We start from the raw sequence: 18,550 nt of genomic DNA on the forward strand, positions 1-18,550 counted from the left end.
CCATTACAGTGGGTCCTCTTTATTCATAGTTTGTGTAGTGCTATCCTGCATATTCAGTGAAAAAAATCGTATATGAGTGGACCCACGTAGTTCAAACCCATGTTGTGCAAGGGTCAACTGTAATTGACCCTTTCATCAATAGATGAAAATCATAAATATATTAATCTATGAGTTCATAATGATATTTTGAAACAATTTAAAAATTGGTCATCTTTGGAAGATGATACGAAACCAATCCGTTACAGAGCAAAGTGGTCAATAAAAGAGAAAATCAAACATGTAATTTGCTTTCTTGAACTGCACCACTGAGTAACTAAACAGATGGGGAGGATGTCTTTAATTTTTTAAACTAAAAATGAATGATAGAATATCACCATTTAAAAGTCCTCATTGGATGGATATAGGCATTTAGCATGAAAGGTACTGAAGTGAAGTGAAGTGAATTCGCTCAGTCGTGTCCGACTCTTTGGGACCCTGTGGACTGTAGCCTACCAGGCTCCTCAGTCCATGGAATTTTTCAGGCAAGAGTGCTGGAGTGGGTTGCCATCTCCTTCTCCAGGGTTTCTTCCTGACCCAGGGATTGAACCCAGGTCTCCCGCGTTGCAGGCAGACACTTTACAGTCTGAGCCACCAGGGAAGCCCATGAGAGGTGCTAGGAGTACATAATCGAGATGACCAGACATCATGTGTCTCCTATAATCCTATGAAACACCACCAATAATCTTGCCAGAAGTGCAAACCTGAGTTTCATGTATTCTCTGGATCCAGCTGCCAATTGGAAGGAACATGCTAAACTGCACCAAAAATGTGCAACCAGCAAAATCTAGGCAATAGGAAAAACGCTACCAGTCGAATTGCCTGTGTTTCCAACAGGTAAGTTGTAAGAAAATGCACACTATGAAGAAGAACTCTGGTAGGTTATAAGTGACTTTAAATATATCATATTTTTTTAAATGAGCTAAACTAGACTATAGTATCTAAGGACGGACATTGGAATGATAAAACTACTTTTAAAACACAAGGAAATTATTGTCACAAAAATGAGGATGATGGTTTTATGGAGGTGGGGAGGGGTTGTAACTGGAACAAGTCTTCTGGAATATCCAACAAAGTTCAATTTCCTGACTTGATGGCATTTACCATATAATTTATTTTATTAAACCATATGTCTGTTGTATATAGTTTTATATGTGTGTTCTATTTTGCCATAAAAAGGAATAAAAATAACTCAAAACAGTACCAAACGTTTTAAGACTGATTATCTCTGGGTGACAGAAGAACTGGTAATTTTAATGTTTCTTTTTCTCTTTCATGTGTATTTTTTTCTAATTGTACTTACACTGAACATTTCTGAGATATGCAATTTAAAATTAGAAAGTGACATTTCAATATAAATTTTGTAAAAATCAGCCACAGGGTATCTTGGTAGGACTTTATTTAAAATAAAGGGGAAATTCAGAATATTATAATATTTTAATCAATAGCTGTGACTTCTTTTTCTTACAAAACTTAAAACTGTTTAGTTTTTCTTAGAGAGGTGACACAGTGCCAGTCTGGTGAACAGATGCAGGTTTGCAAATTTTCCTGAACTTCTTGATCCGAATCCCTCTAAGCCTTAGTGTCACTTTCCTTTTGGGTCAAAAAAGGGGTGACGGTCTCATCACACTTGATAGTAAAAAGAAATTCAAGGAAAGCTGTTTGTAAGGTGAGACTTCTGTGCTAACGCATCACCCTCATTACATCTACTGAGCTCTACAAAATCTTGTGTTCTTTTTATTTCTTTGCTTAGAGCAATAAATGAAAACCTAGTCTTTCAGGAAATGCGTGGATAAGTTAAAACGCTGGATAATTTGTGTAGTAATGAATGGTCCTTTCAATTTCATCTTCACATCATATTATCCATAGCTGTTTGCTTTAAAAAGAGCAACTCTCCATTCTAGCATGGAGACGGAGTTGAGTTTGATGATATTGATTATGCTAGGTGGCTGGTCCTCTGTTTGACCTTTTTACCAGACTGTTGCTCAAGCACCTTCAAACAGAGAAATATTAGGTACTATCATTAGATAGCAAATTAGACCACATATGTACAAATAAATTTTAACCTTTTTTGGTGAGAAAATAGGCATAATTCATTTTCTTGGTTCTATCTCAACTAAGGAATCACATTCCTGTGGGATGAATTACTTTTCACTTTTTCTTTTAATATTGCGCAAAGTTTACGGTGATAGCAAATTTAGTGCCCTTAGATTACGAGGGCACTTTCTCCTCATTAGCAGTCTCTATATGAGAATGCACTGATTTTTTTCTAAAACTAAAACTTGAGCGTTATCAGAAACCCCTTCTATAACTTTTTGGGAGGCAGGTAGTTGTTTTTTGTTTGTTTTTTGGTGGGAGAGAGAAGGGTTTTTATTGCTTGGCTGGTTTTGCTTTCTTCTTCCATATCGTGAATGTCTTTACCTAAAGAATGTGTGATGTGGAACGGGACTTGTACTTTTAGATGATATGTCATTTTTTTCCCCATCAAGAGTTCACGCTGAAACCCAAATAGAGATAAGCTAGAAGAACATTATGCTTAGTGAAAGAAGCCGGTCACAGAAAACCATATATTATATGATTCCATTTATAAGAAATGTCCAGAATAGACACATCCATAGAAACAGAAAGTAGATTAGCAGTTGCCAGGGGCTGAGGGGAGGAGATGGGGGTGGCAGTGGGGGCGGGAATGATTGCTAATGGGTACAGGCTTGCTCTCTTTTGGAGGTGATGATGCTATCCTAGAATTAGATGGTGATGATGGTTGCACACCACCGAGAATATACCTAAGGGTCCTGTATTGTAGGCTGTCCTGGAGGAGGTGCCCTGCCCACCTGACCTTTCTCCCACCCGCCCACTCAGGGTTGCCTGAGTTAGAGACCTGGATGTGGCTTGAAAATCACTCATCCGAGCAATATAAACTCTTTTATTGCCTGATGAAAATAGACCAAGTAAAAGCTGGAGGCCATTACTTCCTTATCTCCTTGTATATTAACAATGTGTTAAGAGCAGACATAGAAATAAATTGGGTCATAAATGCTTATTCTTGCATGGGGCCTTCTTTCTTTTTGTATTTCTATCGTGGAAAGCCTCTTCCCTTTTTTTTTTTTTTTACCAAAACATTCAGGATAAACATATCTATAAACTTAATGATCTGCGGCTGTGATACCCACTGCTGAAAGTCCAAATGTCCTTTATAGCAGTCCTTTATATCCTTTTGGCTTTATTCTCAGGACCAGGCACTATGTCTCTAAATATTGCCTTCTTTATTCCCAACTGTGATCTGCGCCTCTCCCCTGTTCTGCCTGGTTAGACATAAATACCCCCAAACCAGCATCTCATAGCAACCTTCTTCCCTGTGTAGAGTGCCTTGGATTCTTTTTTTTTCTTTTTTTCCATTAGTAGCTTATCTTCTACACTTTATCTTTGGGAGGGTCTGTATCTATATAATGCAGGTATTATGTAGTTTATTCTTTGTTATTCAGAAAAAGATTTGACATTGTGGGTCTGATAGCAAGGTCCAGTGATAATGTGGGCTTTGCTTGCTATACATATTCTTTTAAATAAAGATAAAACTGATATATACATAGCTTGGGCTGATTTATGTTTTCTCTCTGCTCTGCAAGGTTAGAGAATCAAGTAGTAGTAGTAGTTTAGTCGCTCAGTTGTATCCGACTCTTTGCAACCCCATGGACTGTAGCCCACCAGGCTCCTGTATCCATGAAATTTCCCAGGCAAGAATATTGAGTGGGTTGGTGTTTCCTACTCCAGGGGATCTTCAGGACCCAGGGATTGAACCCACATCTCCTGCATTGCAGGCAGATTCTTTACCACTGTACCACCTGGAAAGTCCCATGTCAAATAATTATACGTTTGTATGGACAGGAAAGAACAAAGAATCTGAGAGTATTCCGTGCAGTACAGAGAACCAACGTGGCCCTGTTCTTTCTCTCGTGTGTACTGTTTTCTCTTTTTCTAGATAACAATTTGTGCTGGCTTCTGTGAATTATGAGGATGTGTGTGCCTCATTACTTAGCTAAAATCATATAATATCTAGAGTACATCATCATCAAGTGTTTAATAGCAAATTGCAGCTTTTTTAGTGACAGGAATCAATGAATAACGTTGCCAAAATTGATTTTAACATATTGGGGAAATGATCTACTTATTGTTTATTCTCAACAGAATATTAAAAATTATAAGCTAATTGCTGGATTGCTGGGAATATTTAATGATGAGTCTTGATTGCCATGTGTTCTCATGACCTTGTGTGCTATTCCAAAAATACATAAAACTACTGAAAGTGTTGTCATTTAATTGCATCAATTTACATCTGCTCTAATTTGATTGTAGATAGTTTTCTCCTTCCATTTTAATGAGAAAAGTGTAATTTTTTTCAACTGCATAGACAACATCTGGGGAAGATGTACGGGACTTCACAAAGGTGCTGAAGAATAAGTTCAGATCGAAGAAATACTTTGCCAAACATCCTCGGCTTGGCTATCTGCCTGTCCAGACAGTTCTTGAAGGTGACAACTTAGAGACGTAAGTTCAATTTTACTATTAAACTTGTATCTGTATATGCTCTTATACCTGATACTTTTATATTAGTGACAAAAGATAAATCTGATACCAAAAAAGAAGTTGTGTTTTGGTAAAATGTTTCATCTACAAAGAGGTAAAATAAACTTGAAATCAGTCTTTGCAACATGAATTTTGACTGTTTGTTTTTGTCAGCACAGGTTTAATTTTGCATGTTTTCCTGAACTTTTGAAATATGTAATAATATGTCCGCCTTTGCACTGGTCATCTCTTTTAAAAATACTTAAAGCAAATTATTGTATTTATGCTCTTTCATTACTTTATTTTCCATTTTCCTCTCTTTGTGGGATTTTTTTTTTACTATTTCTTATATGTTTTGCACTCATTTTACTTATTTTAATATGTTTGTTAATAATGCTTAATTCCTTGCTTCAGATATATACCTATATGAAATCTCATCAAAATCTCACATTGCGTTTCTAATTTCCTTTTTTCTTGAACATGGAAGTGAAATGAGATAGCTTTAAATAGAACCTGTAATAGACAAAGTTTTCTTAAAAGTATATCATTTGAGTTTACAAACATAAATGAAACAAAGTTTCAGATTGCAAAATTACTTTGGGATTATAAAATGAAGGATAATAGTTTATAGCCTGAAATGAAAAGAAATTTTAAAATGAGCCAGAATAAATGCAAGAACAAAATTTAAATTACTAAGCAATTATATGTCAAGATCAAAATAAATATGATTTTAAATCTTTGAATTACTTTTTTTTTGAAATATCAGCATAAATATGCCTGCCAAGGCAATTTTCTTATGCTTGAATCTTGGGGAAAATTAAGTTTTATTGCTAATCATCACCAGAGTTCCTAGTCATAAAGAATAGTGGAGTTCTAGTTACAGAAATATTCCTTCTCAAGTAACTATAGAAGAGAAGCTCTGAAGGGTGGAGTTTTCTACATTATAAAGTAAAGAAAACTGAAGTAAGAACTATAAAAATGTGTTGACATTTAACCTTCAAAACTCATAGTTAATTTATTTGTGTATATGAGAGATAATCAGAGAACAGTAGCAGTCCAGTGTATTATGACAGTCCACGTCTCAAAGATGTCAAAATAGAGGGATAGACTATTTAGTTCAGTTTTTTTTTTCCATATAAAACCCTTTGGACCACGGGCTTTACTACATTTATATGCAATTTTTTTTTTAGTTTGTAGAACTACTAAGAAATAAAAAGACTACAGACAAAGTAAAGTGGGTATTTTTATCCCTCCATAGGTAATATTATGGATGTACATGAAGAAAGAAATACAACACGGCTATATATGTAGATAGGTCCAAAAATACCACATACTCATTTAAAGCATACCAAAAACTTCAAACTTTTTGATAACTTTGCTTGATATCAAATTCCATACAATTAAGATATATGCCTCCCAGTCATTTTTTTCCACAGTACGTTTTAGAAGAAATTTTATTGAAATGATTTTATTTTAAGGCACACTATTGAAATACTTGGGATTCCCTGATAGCTTGGTTGGTAAAGAATCCACCTGCGATGCAGGAGACCCCAGTTCGATTCCTGGATCGGGAAGATCCACTGGAGAAGGGATAGGCTACCCACTCGAATATACTTGGGCTTCCCTAGTGGCTCAGCTGGTAAAGAAAATGCCTGCAACACTTAAAATCTGTAAAGAAAGGTATATTTTTGATCCTGTCTTTGTTTTGCGGATAGATTATTTTCCCTTTCTTTCGAAAGGTATATAATAATACATTCCTATTTGTTTTAGTATCTAACATATAGTTTAACTATGCTGAATACCTAATAAAGATAAAGTGTTGCTTATCTTGGTATCAGATCTAAATAATCTTTAGAGTAAGTGCCTGAAGCATAGAATTATCACACAGTGGTTTTATTTACAAGATAATTTGATAGGTTTGAAATAGTGATGTGCTTTTGACTCTTTGGATAAACCATTGGCATTTTATGTTCCAAATAGCTACATCCCTTGCATGAGTCATGCGGATAGATAGATCTTTTAAGTTGCTTTTAAGCAGTTTTGATAATTTGCCTTTCACTGTTAAAATAATGACTGACGTTAATAATTCTGAGTGATTCACTTAAAGGAAAAGGGAACATAAAAGTGTGTGCCAAGTAATTCTGTGCTGATTTTGGGCTGTAACGCTGAAGATGCTTCATTTCATCAAAGATGAATGTACCAGCATTTCAGTGAGAGGAAAATGAGAGAAAGAAAAGGAGTGTAAGATTAAATCAGATGTCATGAGATCCTTTTTTGAAAAAGATTTATGAGCTACTGGATACATTGGGCAGATTTTCTCCCTTTTTTAATCCTAGAACGTATTCTTAGAGTCGGTATAGTTCATTTTTCTACTGAGCCCTTTCTAGTACAGGGCCACTTAATCTTCTGGTGTAACAATTTATGTGAGTAGGTAGTAAAAATTTTGATTTCACTTATTCTATTTGTGGGAGGAGAACATTGGAGAAAAACCAGTGAAGTGGTAAATGTGTTGAAGTTATTTATGAAGCTGATTAGAATTTCCTTTTGCTTCTTTCTCTTTCATCCCTGCAAAATGTAATGTCTTATCCCCTATCCAGTAATTTTACATGCATGCATGGAGGGGATTTATGGGAAAATTAGTTATTACTAAAAGGAGGTAAACAAACCCATGCTTAGGTTTATTCAATTAATTTTATAACTATGCAAGATTTTTTTCACAAAAAATAAATCAAAATAAATGAGTAGAGCTTGATGAAAGAGTTATTACCATTGAAAATAAACCTGGGAAACAAGCTCAAAGGGTGACAAAGTAATTTGAGAATTGAGTGAGATTTATTGGCTAAAAAGGTAGCTTAGTTTCCCTGAAAATTAAAAGGAATAAAATAGGCACGTCTCCCTGGTATTGGTTGGGCTTCCCTGGTGGCTCAATTGGTAACGAATTCACCTGCAATGCAGAAGACCTAGGTTGGATCCCTGGGTTGGGAAGGTCCCTTGGAGAAGGAAATGGCAACCCACTCTGGTGTTTTTGCCTGGGAAATTCCATGGACAGAGGAGCCTGGTGGGCCTCAGTGCCTGGGGTCACAATAGTCAGACACGACTTAGCGACTAAACCACCGCTACCGCGTGTATTGGTTAAGGTGGAATAGATGAGTTTCTTGGTTTTTTAAGTTCGTACTGTAGCAAGAACCATCTCATAGTAAGTGGAATTATGGTTGTGGGAGCATTGGACTGGGACGAAGTGACAGTTCATCCCCAAACTGAAAGATCAGTAGGACCCAAAACTCAGTGTTTGCTACCCCGGGGAGGAGAGGGAGAGTTTCCCAGCAAGGCAAACATTTTCAAAAGGTGAAAGACAACCCTGTTTTGGAAACTGGAATGAGAAGTTGAGAACTGTGAGGAGAAATGAGAATGGAAAGGAAAGCAGGAAGCAGATCATGATCAGTCTTATAAAGCAGGTGAAGATGTTTGTAGTCTGCAAGAGCAGAAGGGAAGAAGGCATTGAAGCTTCATCTGTTAGAGCCGCTGGGACCCTTGCTATGGGACAGATGGACTTCTGAAGACAAACAGAGGGGAAGTGTGAGAAGTCTGCTGAGAACTTAAGGTGCTGAAAAGTCTCTAAATTCATCAAAGAAAGTCTGGATTGCATTTCCTATAACATTAGGTATATTTAGTAGAGTCTCATGTATTAGTGTGTGATTAGCCAAAACACCCTGTTGAGACACCACTCTGGAACACAGTTGAGAGGCAGCATTATGAAGTCTGGGTTAACATAGAGATTGGTCTTTTCTTAACCCCCTTTAATCATGGATTCTAACAATTCAGGGAGAATATTGCCCAGTTTTCTTCTTCTGGAATTAAATGAAAAAGCTTATCAGTTAATATATTTTCTACAAATCAAAGTGCTTTGAAGTCAATAAAGCCTAAAGTTTTATTTATTTTTAATCATTTTCTTTTCTCAGAAATTTTCACAATATATAAAGAAGCTTTCTTTTGAGACACTCTTCGGTTCAGCTTTTTGCCTTTGCCATTCTTATCTTAGTTCAATGAATCACTATTGTACTAACTGAATTAACTTTATCAGAACCAGTCAAGCAGTTTCACAAAGCTTTTCTGAGTTCAATTAAGATTTAAATACACACACACACACACACACACACACACACACACACACACACACGTATTTTTCTTACATTTAAAGCTCACAGCAAACGTTGTATAGTTGAATTTTAGAAATGATCTCTGGGGCAGTTCCTGTGTTTTTTAGAAAGTGTTGAAAGTGAGAACCCAGGTCTCCTGCATTGCAGGCAGATTCTTTACCATCTGAGCCACCAGGGAAAGTGTATAGAAAATCATTTATCTGACACTTAACATCTGTATTTCAGAGTTAATGAAAAGTAGTGATGTGAAAGACTTTCCTGGTGGCTCGGACGGTAAAGCGTCTGCCTATAATGCGGGAGACCCGGGTTCAATCCCTGGATGGGGAAGATCCTCTGGAGAAGGAAATGGCAACCCACTCCAGTACTCTTGCCTAGAAAATCCCATGGGAGGAACCTGGTAGGCTACGGTCCATGGGGTTGCAAAAAGTCGGACACAACTGAGCAACTTCACTTCACTTCTAGTGATGTGAAAAAAACTATTGAATAATACTGTTTTCTTTCATTGTTATGTCTATTTTATACATGGGTTATTAAGTCTATTTACAGTATAAATGTTCTGACAAACACAGACCAAATAAATGCCTTTTTTTGAAATAAGTCCTAAGAATCTCAGTTTTCCACACCAGTAAGATGACTTTCCGTCCTTTTAATCTTTGCTTTGTAGACATCAACTTTTGCTTTTCAGTGGGAGATAATGAGATCATTAACTTTTTCTTAAGTAGGTATCTATAATAGAAATAGGAGAATCAAGTAGATCTAGAATAATTTAAATTTCTCTTCTTCTTTGTTTCAACCAGCATTAGCTTTTGCAGGAGACTTTATTTAATTAGACAACTAATTTTCTTTAGGCTTGTAAATTTCCACATTCATCAGTATTCCCCCACACCTCCCCACACCCCCAATAAAAAAGGGTTAGGGTTTGAACTAACTTTTTATTAGGATCATTTGTTTTCAAACATTTCTTACAGACTTGGGGTTTTCTAGGCAGTGCTGTGAGATTGGAGTGTATCTCCAGGGCTAGGAATGATAATGAATAATTAAGTTCCAGTCTCAAGCTCTGATTCTAGTAGACAGTGTTCCTTTTATCAGTTTCTTAGATAGAATTTCTGGATAAAATTTTGTTTGATAAAAGTGTATCATGATCTAGCAACATTACTTTCAGTTTTATGGATAATCGAGAATTTTGGCCAGGTGTAGAGGAGAGCATCTAGGCTGTATCTTTTTTCAGTGTATCTGTGAGGTTGAGATACTCCATGTACACCTTTATTTGGATTTTATTTAAAATTGGGGAAAGGGGACTCCCCTGGCAATTCAGTGGTTAAGACTTCGAGTGTCCAATGCAAGTGGCGCAGGTTCCATTCCTAGTCAGGGAACTAAGATCCCACATGCCATGTGCTGCAGCCAGGAAAATATGTTTTTGAAAGATAAATAAAATTAAGCAGAGATTCAGAACATTTCCATTTTATTGCAACTCTGCCATCAATATGTAATGTAGTCCTTGGTATTTAACTTTACCTTTCTGATCAAGTTTCTTCTGCAGGAAAAACAAAAATATGATTGCACCTCTGTCCAGTACATTCTGAAACATTACTTTTTAAATTATCCCATAATTTTGAGCTATTTTAGAGCATTCTCTTTCTTTTTCCAATCAGACTATTTAAATGTGTTTGCTGTCTATAACAAATATCCTATAATATCTGTGAAAAGGCCCCTGCAGGCACTTGGATACATAGCAGCTTTTCTAGAATAAACAGTCATTTCTGTTTGTTTTGACTTCTTTCATGGTGGACCTCAGGGCAACCAAATGCAGGCGTGGAAGATGATTGAGACTGTACCCCACCCCCCACCCTCCGACTGACCGCTTTTATCTTAAATTGCTCTAAAGTGTTTGTTCTATGACTTTTGTCTCCTTCTGCCCTCTTTGCAGCCCTATCACACTCATCAGTATGTGGCCGGAGCAGTATGAGTGAGTATCCACTGCTCCGTATGCGCAAGACGGATGTTCTGATCAGTTTTACTAGCATGGGGTGATTACTAAACTCTTATCCTAAAATAATAGTTCTGCCTCCTGGGTAACAATCCTAGTGGTTTGTTTGCATGTCAAATTCATGATTTAACTAAGCTAACATTCGTAATAGTAACATCTGTCAATATTTGGGCATAAATCTGTTTCTTTGCTTTCTCTCTTCCAGCCCTTCGCAGTCTCCTCAGCTGTTTCATGATGATACCCATTCAAGAATAGAACAGTATGCTACACGGTGAGAAACTCTGCTGGGATCCCTCCACCGTACTGCCACCCAGAATGTATTTCTTTCTGTATTAATCTTATATCATTCACATGCCTTGATTTAAGAGATGTAGTTTTGCAGGAGTGATGATTCTATTATATTTGAAATCTGGGCTTTCATCTTTCTATACTGTAATTTGCACTTTACCAAACACTTGCAATATATTCTACTGAGTAAATCTCCATGGGATGTGATTAGTGAGCTCATGAGAATGCAAACACTGTACAAACAGGATTTAGATAATGTAACCCAGTTTCAATGAATGAAAGTACTGAAAGTGTTCTCAAGAGATGGTGTACGTATGAATTACAATATGTAATTAAATGTATGCTAATACTTTACCACAGAGGTTTATTTTGGAGTTCCCAAACAATATAAAAGTATAAGCTGGTCTTATTGGATTGTACAAACTTTTAACAAATATGTACTAGGCATTGACAGTGCTAGTAACTGGCTATGCTTTAAAAGGTTATAGTTCAGCCTATGGTTGCTGAGGGGAAGGATGATGGGATGGGACAGTCAGAGAGTTTAGGATAAACATGTACACACTACTGGATTTAAAATGGATAACCAACAAGGACCTCCTGTATAGCACAGGGAACTCGACTCAATGTTACGTGGCAGCCGGGATGGGAGGAGAGTTTGGAGGAGGATGGATACGTGTATATGTATGTCTGAGTCCCTTTGCTGACCACCTGAAGCTATCACAATATTGTTAATCAGCTACACTTCAAAATAAAATGAAAAGTTTTTTTAAAAAGGTGTGAAAAATCTTAAGGACAAATATAACACCTGAAAAAATAAATAAATAAAAGGCTATAGTTTAAGCAACATAATAAAAACAGTCACATTTGAACTGAGTCTAGGCCAAGTAGAAATTTTAGGAAAAAGTGGAAAAACATGCTTAAAAGCATTGAGCTCGGAAAGAATACAGTTTATTTAAAGAATGGCAAGTAGAGAAAGGGGCAAGGACAAGACAGTCACAGTGAAGGGACGGAAGCTAAAGTCCAGTACTGTGGGGCCCACTTGCTAAGGATGGGCTTCCCTAACAGCTCAGTTGGTAAAGAATCCACCTGCAGTGCAGGAGACCCTGGTTCGATTCCTGGGTCAGGAAGATCCACTGGAGAAGGGAAAGGCTGCCCACTCCAGTATTCCTGAGCTTCCCTCGAGGCTCAGCTGGTAAAGAGTCTGCCTGCAATGCAGAAGATCTGGGTACGATACCTGGGTTGGGAAGATCCCCTGGAGAAGGGAAAGGCTACCCACTCCAGTATTCCTGAGCTTCCCTCGAGGCTCAGCTGGTAAAGAGTCTGCCCGCAATGCAGAAGACCTGGGTACGATACCTGGGTTGGGAAGATCCCCTGGAGAAGGGAAAGGCTACCCACTCCAGTATTCTGGCCTGGAGAATCCCAGGGACTGTATCATCCATGCGGTTGCAAAGAGTTGGACACGACTGAACGACTTTCACTTTCACTTGCTAAGGAGTAAGATTCTGTCCTTTGGTAAAGAGGAGTTAAGGAGAATCTTTAAAGATGAGAGGGAGAGGGACATAATCAGATGTGTGAGAGAGTGAAGACTGACTTAAGAGTCTGAGAGATGGTTCACTAGGAAACTACATAACATGATGTAAAATAAAAGTCTTTAGGCCTGAAGGCGGTGGTAATAGAAATAGAACTCAACATTAGATGTTGTTCTCATTTCAACGTCTTGTTAGGGAATTTGAGCTGTTCTGGATTTTGTGGGAATTAGGACAGTTTAAGAAACACTGAGGCTGTAACCAATCAACTGTACCCTATGTGGCCACATTCTCTAACCTCTTCATTTTCGTTTTTCAGACTGGCCCAAATGGAAAGGACTAATGGATCTTTCCTCACTGATAGCAGCTCTACCACAGGAAGTGTGTAAGTAAATCATGAAATTAATGCTGCCTTGGAAAGCTGGTTCTTATATTATGGCTGTCGGAAGTAATCTTCATTGACTGTGGCTCTGAATTTTGATCCAAATCAAAATTGATAAGTGTGGTTATAAAAATGTCTACATAGATTTTATGGTTTCAAGCCATGATAGTATAAATTGGATATGTTTATTTATTTAGTTTCATATAAGTTACTGAAAATCCTATATTTGGCTACTCGTCTGCCCTAGGAAAATCATATTATTTATTTATAAATACAGGTATAGATATTCATTCCATTTATCTGATATTTCTTGTTAATTTAACAGATGTAATTCTATAGAATATGTGCCATTCTGTAAAATTCTTTTCCTTCTGCATGCTCATATTTTCTCCATAATCTCTGCCACTTAATAGTTATGACCTACACAGGCTTGGACATCTACTCCTTACCCTTCACTGGAAAGTGTTAACTCCTCTGCCAATAATTTGATTTTATTAGCAACTAGGAAAAGCCTCATTAACTTTAGAATGCTTTTTAGAAACCTTTCTTGGCAGATATTTTATCTCTGATTATTCCACTGTCATGTGCCATCTTGCTTTTATAGCTTTTCCCACCCTCCACCACCTTGGAATTAACATTTTCAATTCTGAATGGTGTCTGTGGTTTCAGCAGTGTCGAGTTTAGTTGACTCACCCAGTCATTGTGGTTTGGATCTGGTGGGAAGCTCTAAGGTTGCCAGGAAAGTTGTCGAACTTGGTTCTTAGGTATTTTATACTAAATAAGATTATAGAGACAGCCAAGTTGAAATACCTAAGATACTCTAACATGAAATGTCTCCTGGTCAATATTTTTAAAAAATTGTTTTACTATCATTAAGCTTATAAATAGAAGTTCTCAGGAGATTTTTCAATTTTCAATTTCAAAAAATAGTAAGTTAGTACTTTATAACAATACAGTAGTGACTTATACATTATTATTAATGTACTGTGTGCTTGGAACAATTCCCAAACCAAGGTAATAGCATATTCATAATGCTTGTTTCATATTTAAACTCCTAGTATGTATTTCTTATAAAGCAGTTAAGTATCTTGAATATCCTAAATCGACATATTTTCCATCAAGGTTGAGAAATAGCTAAAGAATTAAACAAAATTTAAAAATACGAATTAAAACCAAACTTAAATTCTTTAAATGTGTTTTTCACACCTTGAGATCCAAGTAAAGGCAATAATCAAATTTAGTATTTCCTGTTTTCAAATTAGAATAGACACCGTTTTATTTTTAAGTTTAGCACTAATGTCTGAGAAATGACAAAATAATCATATGACTAACAGCTGAATACATTTTAATATACTGTCAAGAGATATATTAACTCATTCTTCCATCCAAAAAATTACTTATTGCATGCCTACCTTGCAGTGGTGTTCTGGAGGCAGTTATAAGAGCTGGTTGTTAAATTTTTAAGAAGTTTGTAAGCTGCTTGTTAAACAAACACATTTTTAAAATTAGTTTGTATATACTTATGGACTGAAGCCCACCAGGCTTCTCTGTCCATGTAATTCTCCAGGCAAGAATACTGGAGTGGATTGCCATGCCCTCCTCCAGGGGATCTTCCCGACCCAAGAATTGAACCCGTGTCTCTTACATCTCCTGCATTGGCTAGCGGGTTCTTTACCACTAGGGCCACCTGGGAAGCCCATGTATATACTTACAAACCAGCAGATTAGATTAAAATAGTAACAAAAGTAATACTCAGAACTCATTACATCTTAGCTATTTTACCTCATTTTACTCTTACCTATGCTCTTGGGGTGTCAGGGGCTGTGCAGCTATGTATCTTTTTTCAGCTCTATATTCAGTGAAGTCATTAGCTTAAATTGGCCATAATAAAAGTATTTAAACCATAAAAATTAAAAATGCTACAAAGCAGAGCCTTTTTGTTTATTGATCTTGTAGAGAACCTGCTGGTGAACACTCAGCAGCACACCCCTGACATGCTCCCAGTTCTGTAAAGGCCGATGCCGTCTTCAGGAATCTTACGGGCTAGCGGGGAGATGGATAAGTGGTCCCACAGAGGAGGAACATGGTGAGGGCATTTAAAGTAGACAGAATAATGGGACCCAAAGAAGCCCACATCCTAATCCCTGAAACCTATGGCTGTGACTTTACATGGCAACAGGGACTTTGCACAAGTGACTAAATTAAGGATTTTGAGATGGGGAGGTTAGCCTGGGTTATCTGGGTGGGCCCAGTGTAGCCGCACAGGTCTTGATAAGACGGAGGAGAGTCAGAGTTTGGGAGAGAGAGGTAACCATGGGAGCAGAGGTGAGAATCAAAGAGACTTTAGAGGTGCTGCACTGCTGGCTTTGAAAGTGAAGGAGTATGATGGCCTTGGGATACTGGAAAAGGCAAGAAGCAAATTTTCCCTTTTGTGGGAGATTAGATGACTAGTGTTAAGAATGTAGAAACCACTAAAGAGAAATTGTTGTCTAGTTACTGATACATTAATATTTTTAATGAATATTTTAATAAATCTTACTTTGATAAAGCCAATCTGGAAGTCCTTTGCTCTCCCACACTTTAAACTACTGAGTGTTTTGGGGGTCTTTTCCTGTGAACATGCAGAGATCATTCAAGTGAGAACATTAGCAAGGACTCAACCTTCGAAGTCCTACTTTGGACCTAAAGTCTGGTGGTTTGACAAAATTTGTTGTTGTTTTTTAGTCACTAAGTCATGTCCAAATCTTTTGTAACCCCATGAACTGTGTAGCCCACCAGGCTCCTCTGTCCATGCGATTTCCCAGGCAAGAACCCTGGAGTAGGTTGCCTTTTTCTTCTCCAGGGGATCTTCCCAACCCAGCAATCGAACCTGTGTCTCCTGAATTACAGGCGGATTCTTTACAATTTTGCCACCAGGGAAGCCCCAAATATTTTCATTTTAATTGGCATTATTGACTTGACAAAGTGAATAAGTATTACAATAACAAATATCTTTTCTCCCAGTGGATAGCTCATCCCAATGAGGGTGACTTTTCCCTCCTACAAAGAATGCTCAAATTACTGCACAATTGCACTCATCTCACACACTAGCAAAGTAATGCTCAAAATTCTCCAAGCCAGGCTTCAACAGTATGTGAACCATGAACTTCCAGATGTTCAAGCTGGATTTAGAAAAGACAGAGGAACCAGAGATCAGATTGCTAACATCTGCTGGATCATTGAAAAAGCAAGAGAGTTCCAGAAAACATCTACTTCTGCTTTATTGACTATGCCAAAGCCTTTGACTGTGTGGATAAACTGTGGAAAATTCTGAAAGAGACGGAAATACTAGACCACCTGACCTGCCTCCTGAGAAATCTATTTGCAGGTCAGGAAGCAACAGTTAGAACTGGACATGGAACAACAGACTGGTTCCAAATAGGAAAAGGAGTACGTCAAGGCTGTATATTGTCACCCTGCTTATTTAACTTATATGCAGAGTACATCATGAGAAACACTAGGCTGGATGAAGCACAACCTGGAATCAAGATTGCCAGGAGAAATATCAATAACCTCAGATATGCAGATGACACCACCCTTATGGCAAGAAAGTGAAGAAGCACTAAAGAGCCTCTTGATGAAAGTGAAAGAGGAGAGTAAAAAAGTTGGCTTAAAGCTCAACATTCAGAAAACAAAGATCATGGCATCCGGTCCCATCACTTCATGGCAAATAGATGGAGAAACAGTGGAAACAGTGGCAGACTTTCTTTTGGGGAGCTCCAAAATCACTGCAGATGGTGACTGCAGCCATGAAATAAAAAGACGTTTACTCCTTGGAAGAAAAGTTATGACCAACCTAGACAGCATATTAAAAAGCAGAGACATTACTTTGCCAACAAAGGTCCGTCTAGTCAAGGCTATGGTTTTTCCAGTAGTCATGTATAGATATGACAGTTGGACTATAAAGAAAGCTGAGCACTGAAGACTTGATGCTTTTGAACTGTGGTGTTGGAGAAGACTCTTCAGAGTCCCTTGGACTGCAAGGAGATCCAACCAGTCTATCCTAAAGGAAATCAGTCCTGGGTGTTCATTGGAAGGACTGATGTTGAAGGTGAAACTCCAATACTTTGGCCACCTGATGTGAAGAGCTGACTCATTGGAAAAGACTCATGCTGGGAAAGATTGAAGGCGGGAGGAAAAGGGGATGACAGAGGATGAGATGGTTGGATGGCATCACCAACTCAATGGACATGAGTCTGAGTAAACTATGGGAGTTGGTGTTGGACAGGGAGGCCTGGCGTGCTGCAGTCCATGGCGTCGCAAAGAGTCGGACACGACTGAGAATTGAACTGAACTGAATTGATTCCCTCCTTTGAATTGACAGTGCTCCTCCTGAAAGCAGGGTTAAGAATGAAACCTACTATTTCCCTGCCTCTCCTGCTAAGTTTCCCATCTAATAATTTAGCATCTTGGATCATAGGATACAGCAAGAAATGTTTGCTGCCCTTATCAAGACATGGTGTTGTTCTTTCTTTGCTTTTAGCTTAGATCAAAGCTTATCTGTTTCTTATGGGACCTTATTGTAGTAGCAGGAAGTATATGCGCAATATGAGCTTCCCAGGTGGCGCTAGTGGTAAAGAACCTGCCTGCCAATGCAAGAGACTTAAGAGATGCAGATTCAGTCTCTGGGTCAGGAAGATCCCCTGGAAGAGGGCACGGCAACCCACTCCAGTAATCTTGCCTGAAAAATTCCATGGACAGAGGAGACTGGCGGGCTACAGTCCATAGCGTCGCAAAGAGTCGAGCACACTGAAGCTACTTAGCACACACACGTATGCAATATAGTCTAACCCTGGCCTTTTCCTGGAAGTCTCTTAAGGCTCTGGCATTGGTAGGATCCTGATACAATCCCCAAAGACAAAAGATGACAGTATTCAGTGCCACCTAACAATTCAACAACTTTTGAATGAGGGATCAGTGGCTTTCTAAGGCAGACTTGGCTCTTCTGCATCACCCTCAGATCTATCTTGAGGCAACCAACATCGGTATTAGCAATTTAAATCCCAAGGTATTAGTAATTTTTATTGTTGTTGGGAAGGGTTAAAAAAAAAAACAGCTCAGAGTGCCTTAAGCCAAAAATTGTATGTTAGTGAACTTCTACAATAATTTTGCAATTTTTTCTCTCTTGAATTCTCCACCTTACCCCTAGGCCCTCTTGAGTTGAGGTTTTTTGTTATTCCAATCAAGGCTGTAGAAATATTACTAAATATCTCTTGAATAATAATGGTGATGGTGCAAAAACAACCACCATCTCCTCCTTGATATAGATAGAGACTCCTCTAAGAGCCGGGCAGGGCTTTCCTGCTGACTCAGTGGTCAAGAATCTGCCTGCAATACAGGAAATGCAGGAGACATGGGTTTGATCCCTAGGTTGGGAAGATCCCCTGGAGGAGGAAATGGCAACCTACTCCAGTATTCTTGCCTGGAGAATCCCCATGGACAGAGGAGCCTTGTGAGTTACAGTCCATAAAGTCTTAAATAGTTGGACACAAGTGAAGCAACTGGGCATGCATGCAAGAGCCAGGCAGCCACTGTTCTAAGCACTTTGCCCACCGTTGCTTATTCAGTTGTTCAT

General features: G+C 38.0%; 1 protein-coding gene across 8 annotated transcripts in view; it reads left to right on the plus strand.

The window, feature by feature from the left end:
- The window catches only part of UTRN (utrophin), a 538,889-nt gene that overhangs the window by 499,294 nt on the left and 21,045 nt on the right, over positions 1–18,550 (plus strand). For 7 of the 8 annotated variants that reach the window (XM_043457450.1, XM_043457448.1, XM_043457451.1 and 4 more), the window contains 4 exons: positions 4,442–4,578; positions 10,681–10,719; positions 10,946–11,011; positions 12,874–12,939. In XM_043457450.1, the coding sequence (XP_043313385.1) occupies positions 4,442–4,578; positions 10,681–10,719; positions 10,946–11,011; positions 12,874–12,939 (308 nt within the window). The remainder of the gene's footprint in view (positions 1–4,441; positions 4,579–10,680; positions 10,720–10,945; positions 11,012–12,873; positions 12,940–18,550) is intronic. The other variant, XM_043457453.1, reaches the window with a different exon arrangement.

The sequence above is a fragment of the Cervus canadensis genome, chromosome 33, assembly GCF_019320065.1.
Source record: "Cervus canadensis isolate Bull #8, Minnesota chromosome 33, ASM1932006v1, whole genome shotgun sequence".
Classification (NCBI taxonomy): domain Eukaryota; kingdom Metazoa; phylum Chordata; class Mammalia; order Artiodactyla; family Cervidae; genus Cervus; species Cervus canadensis.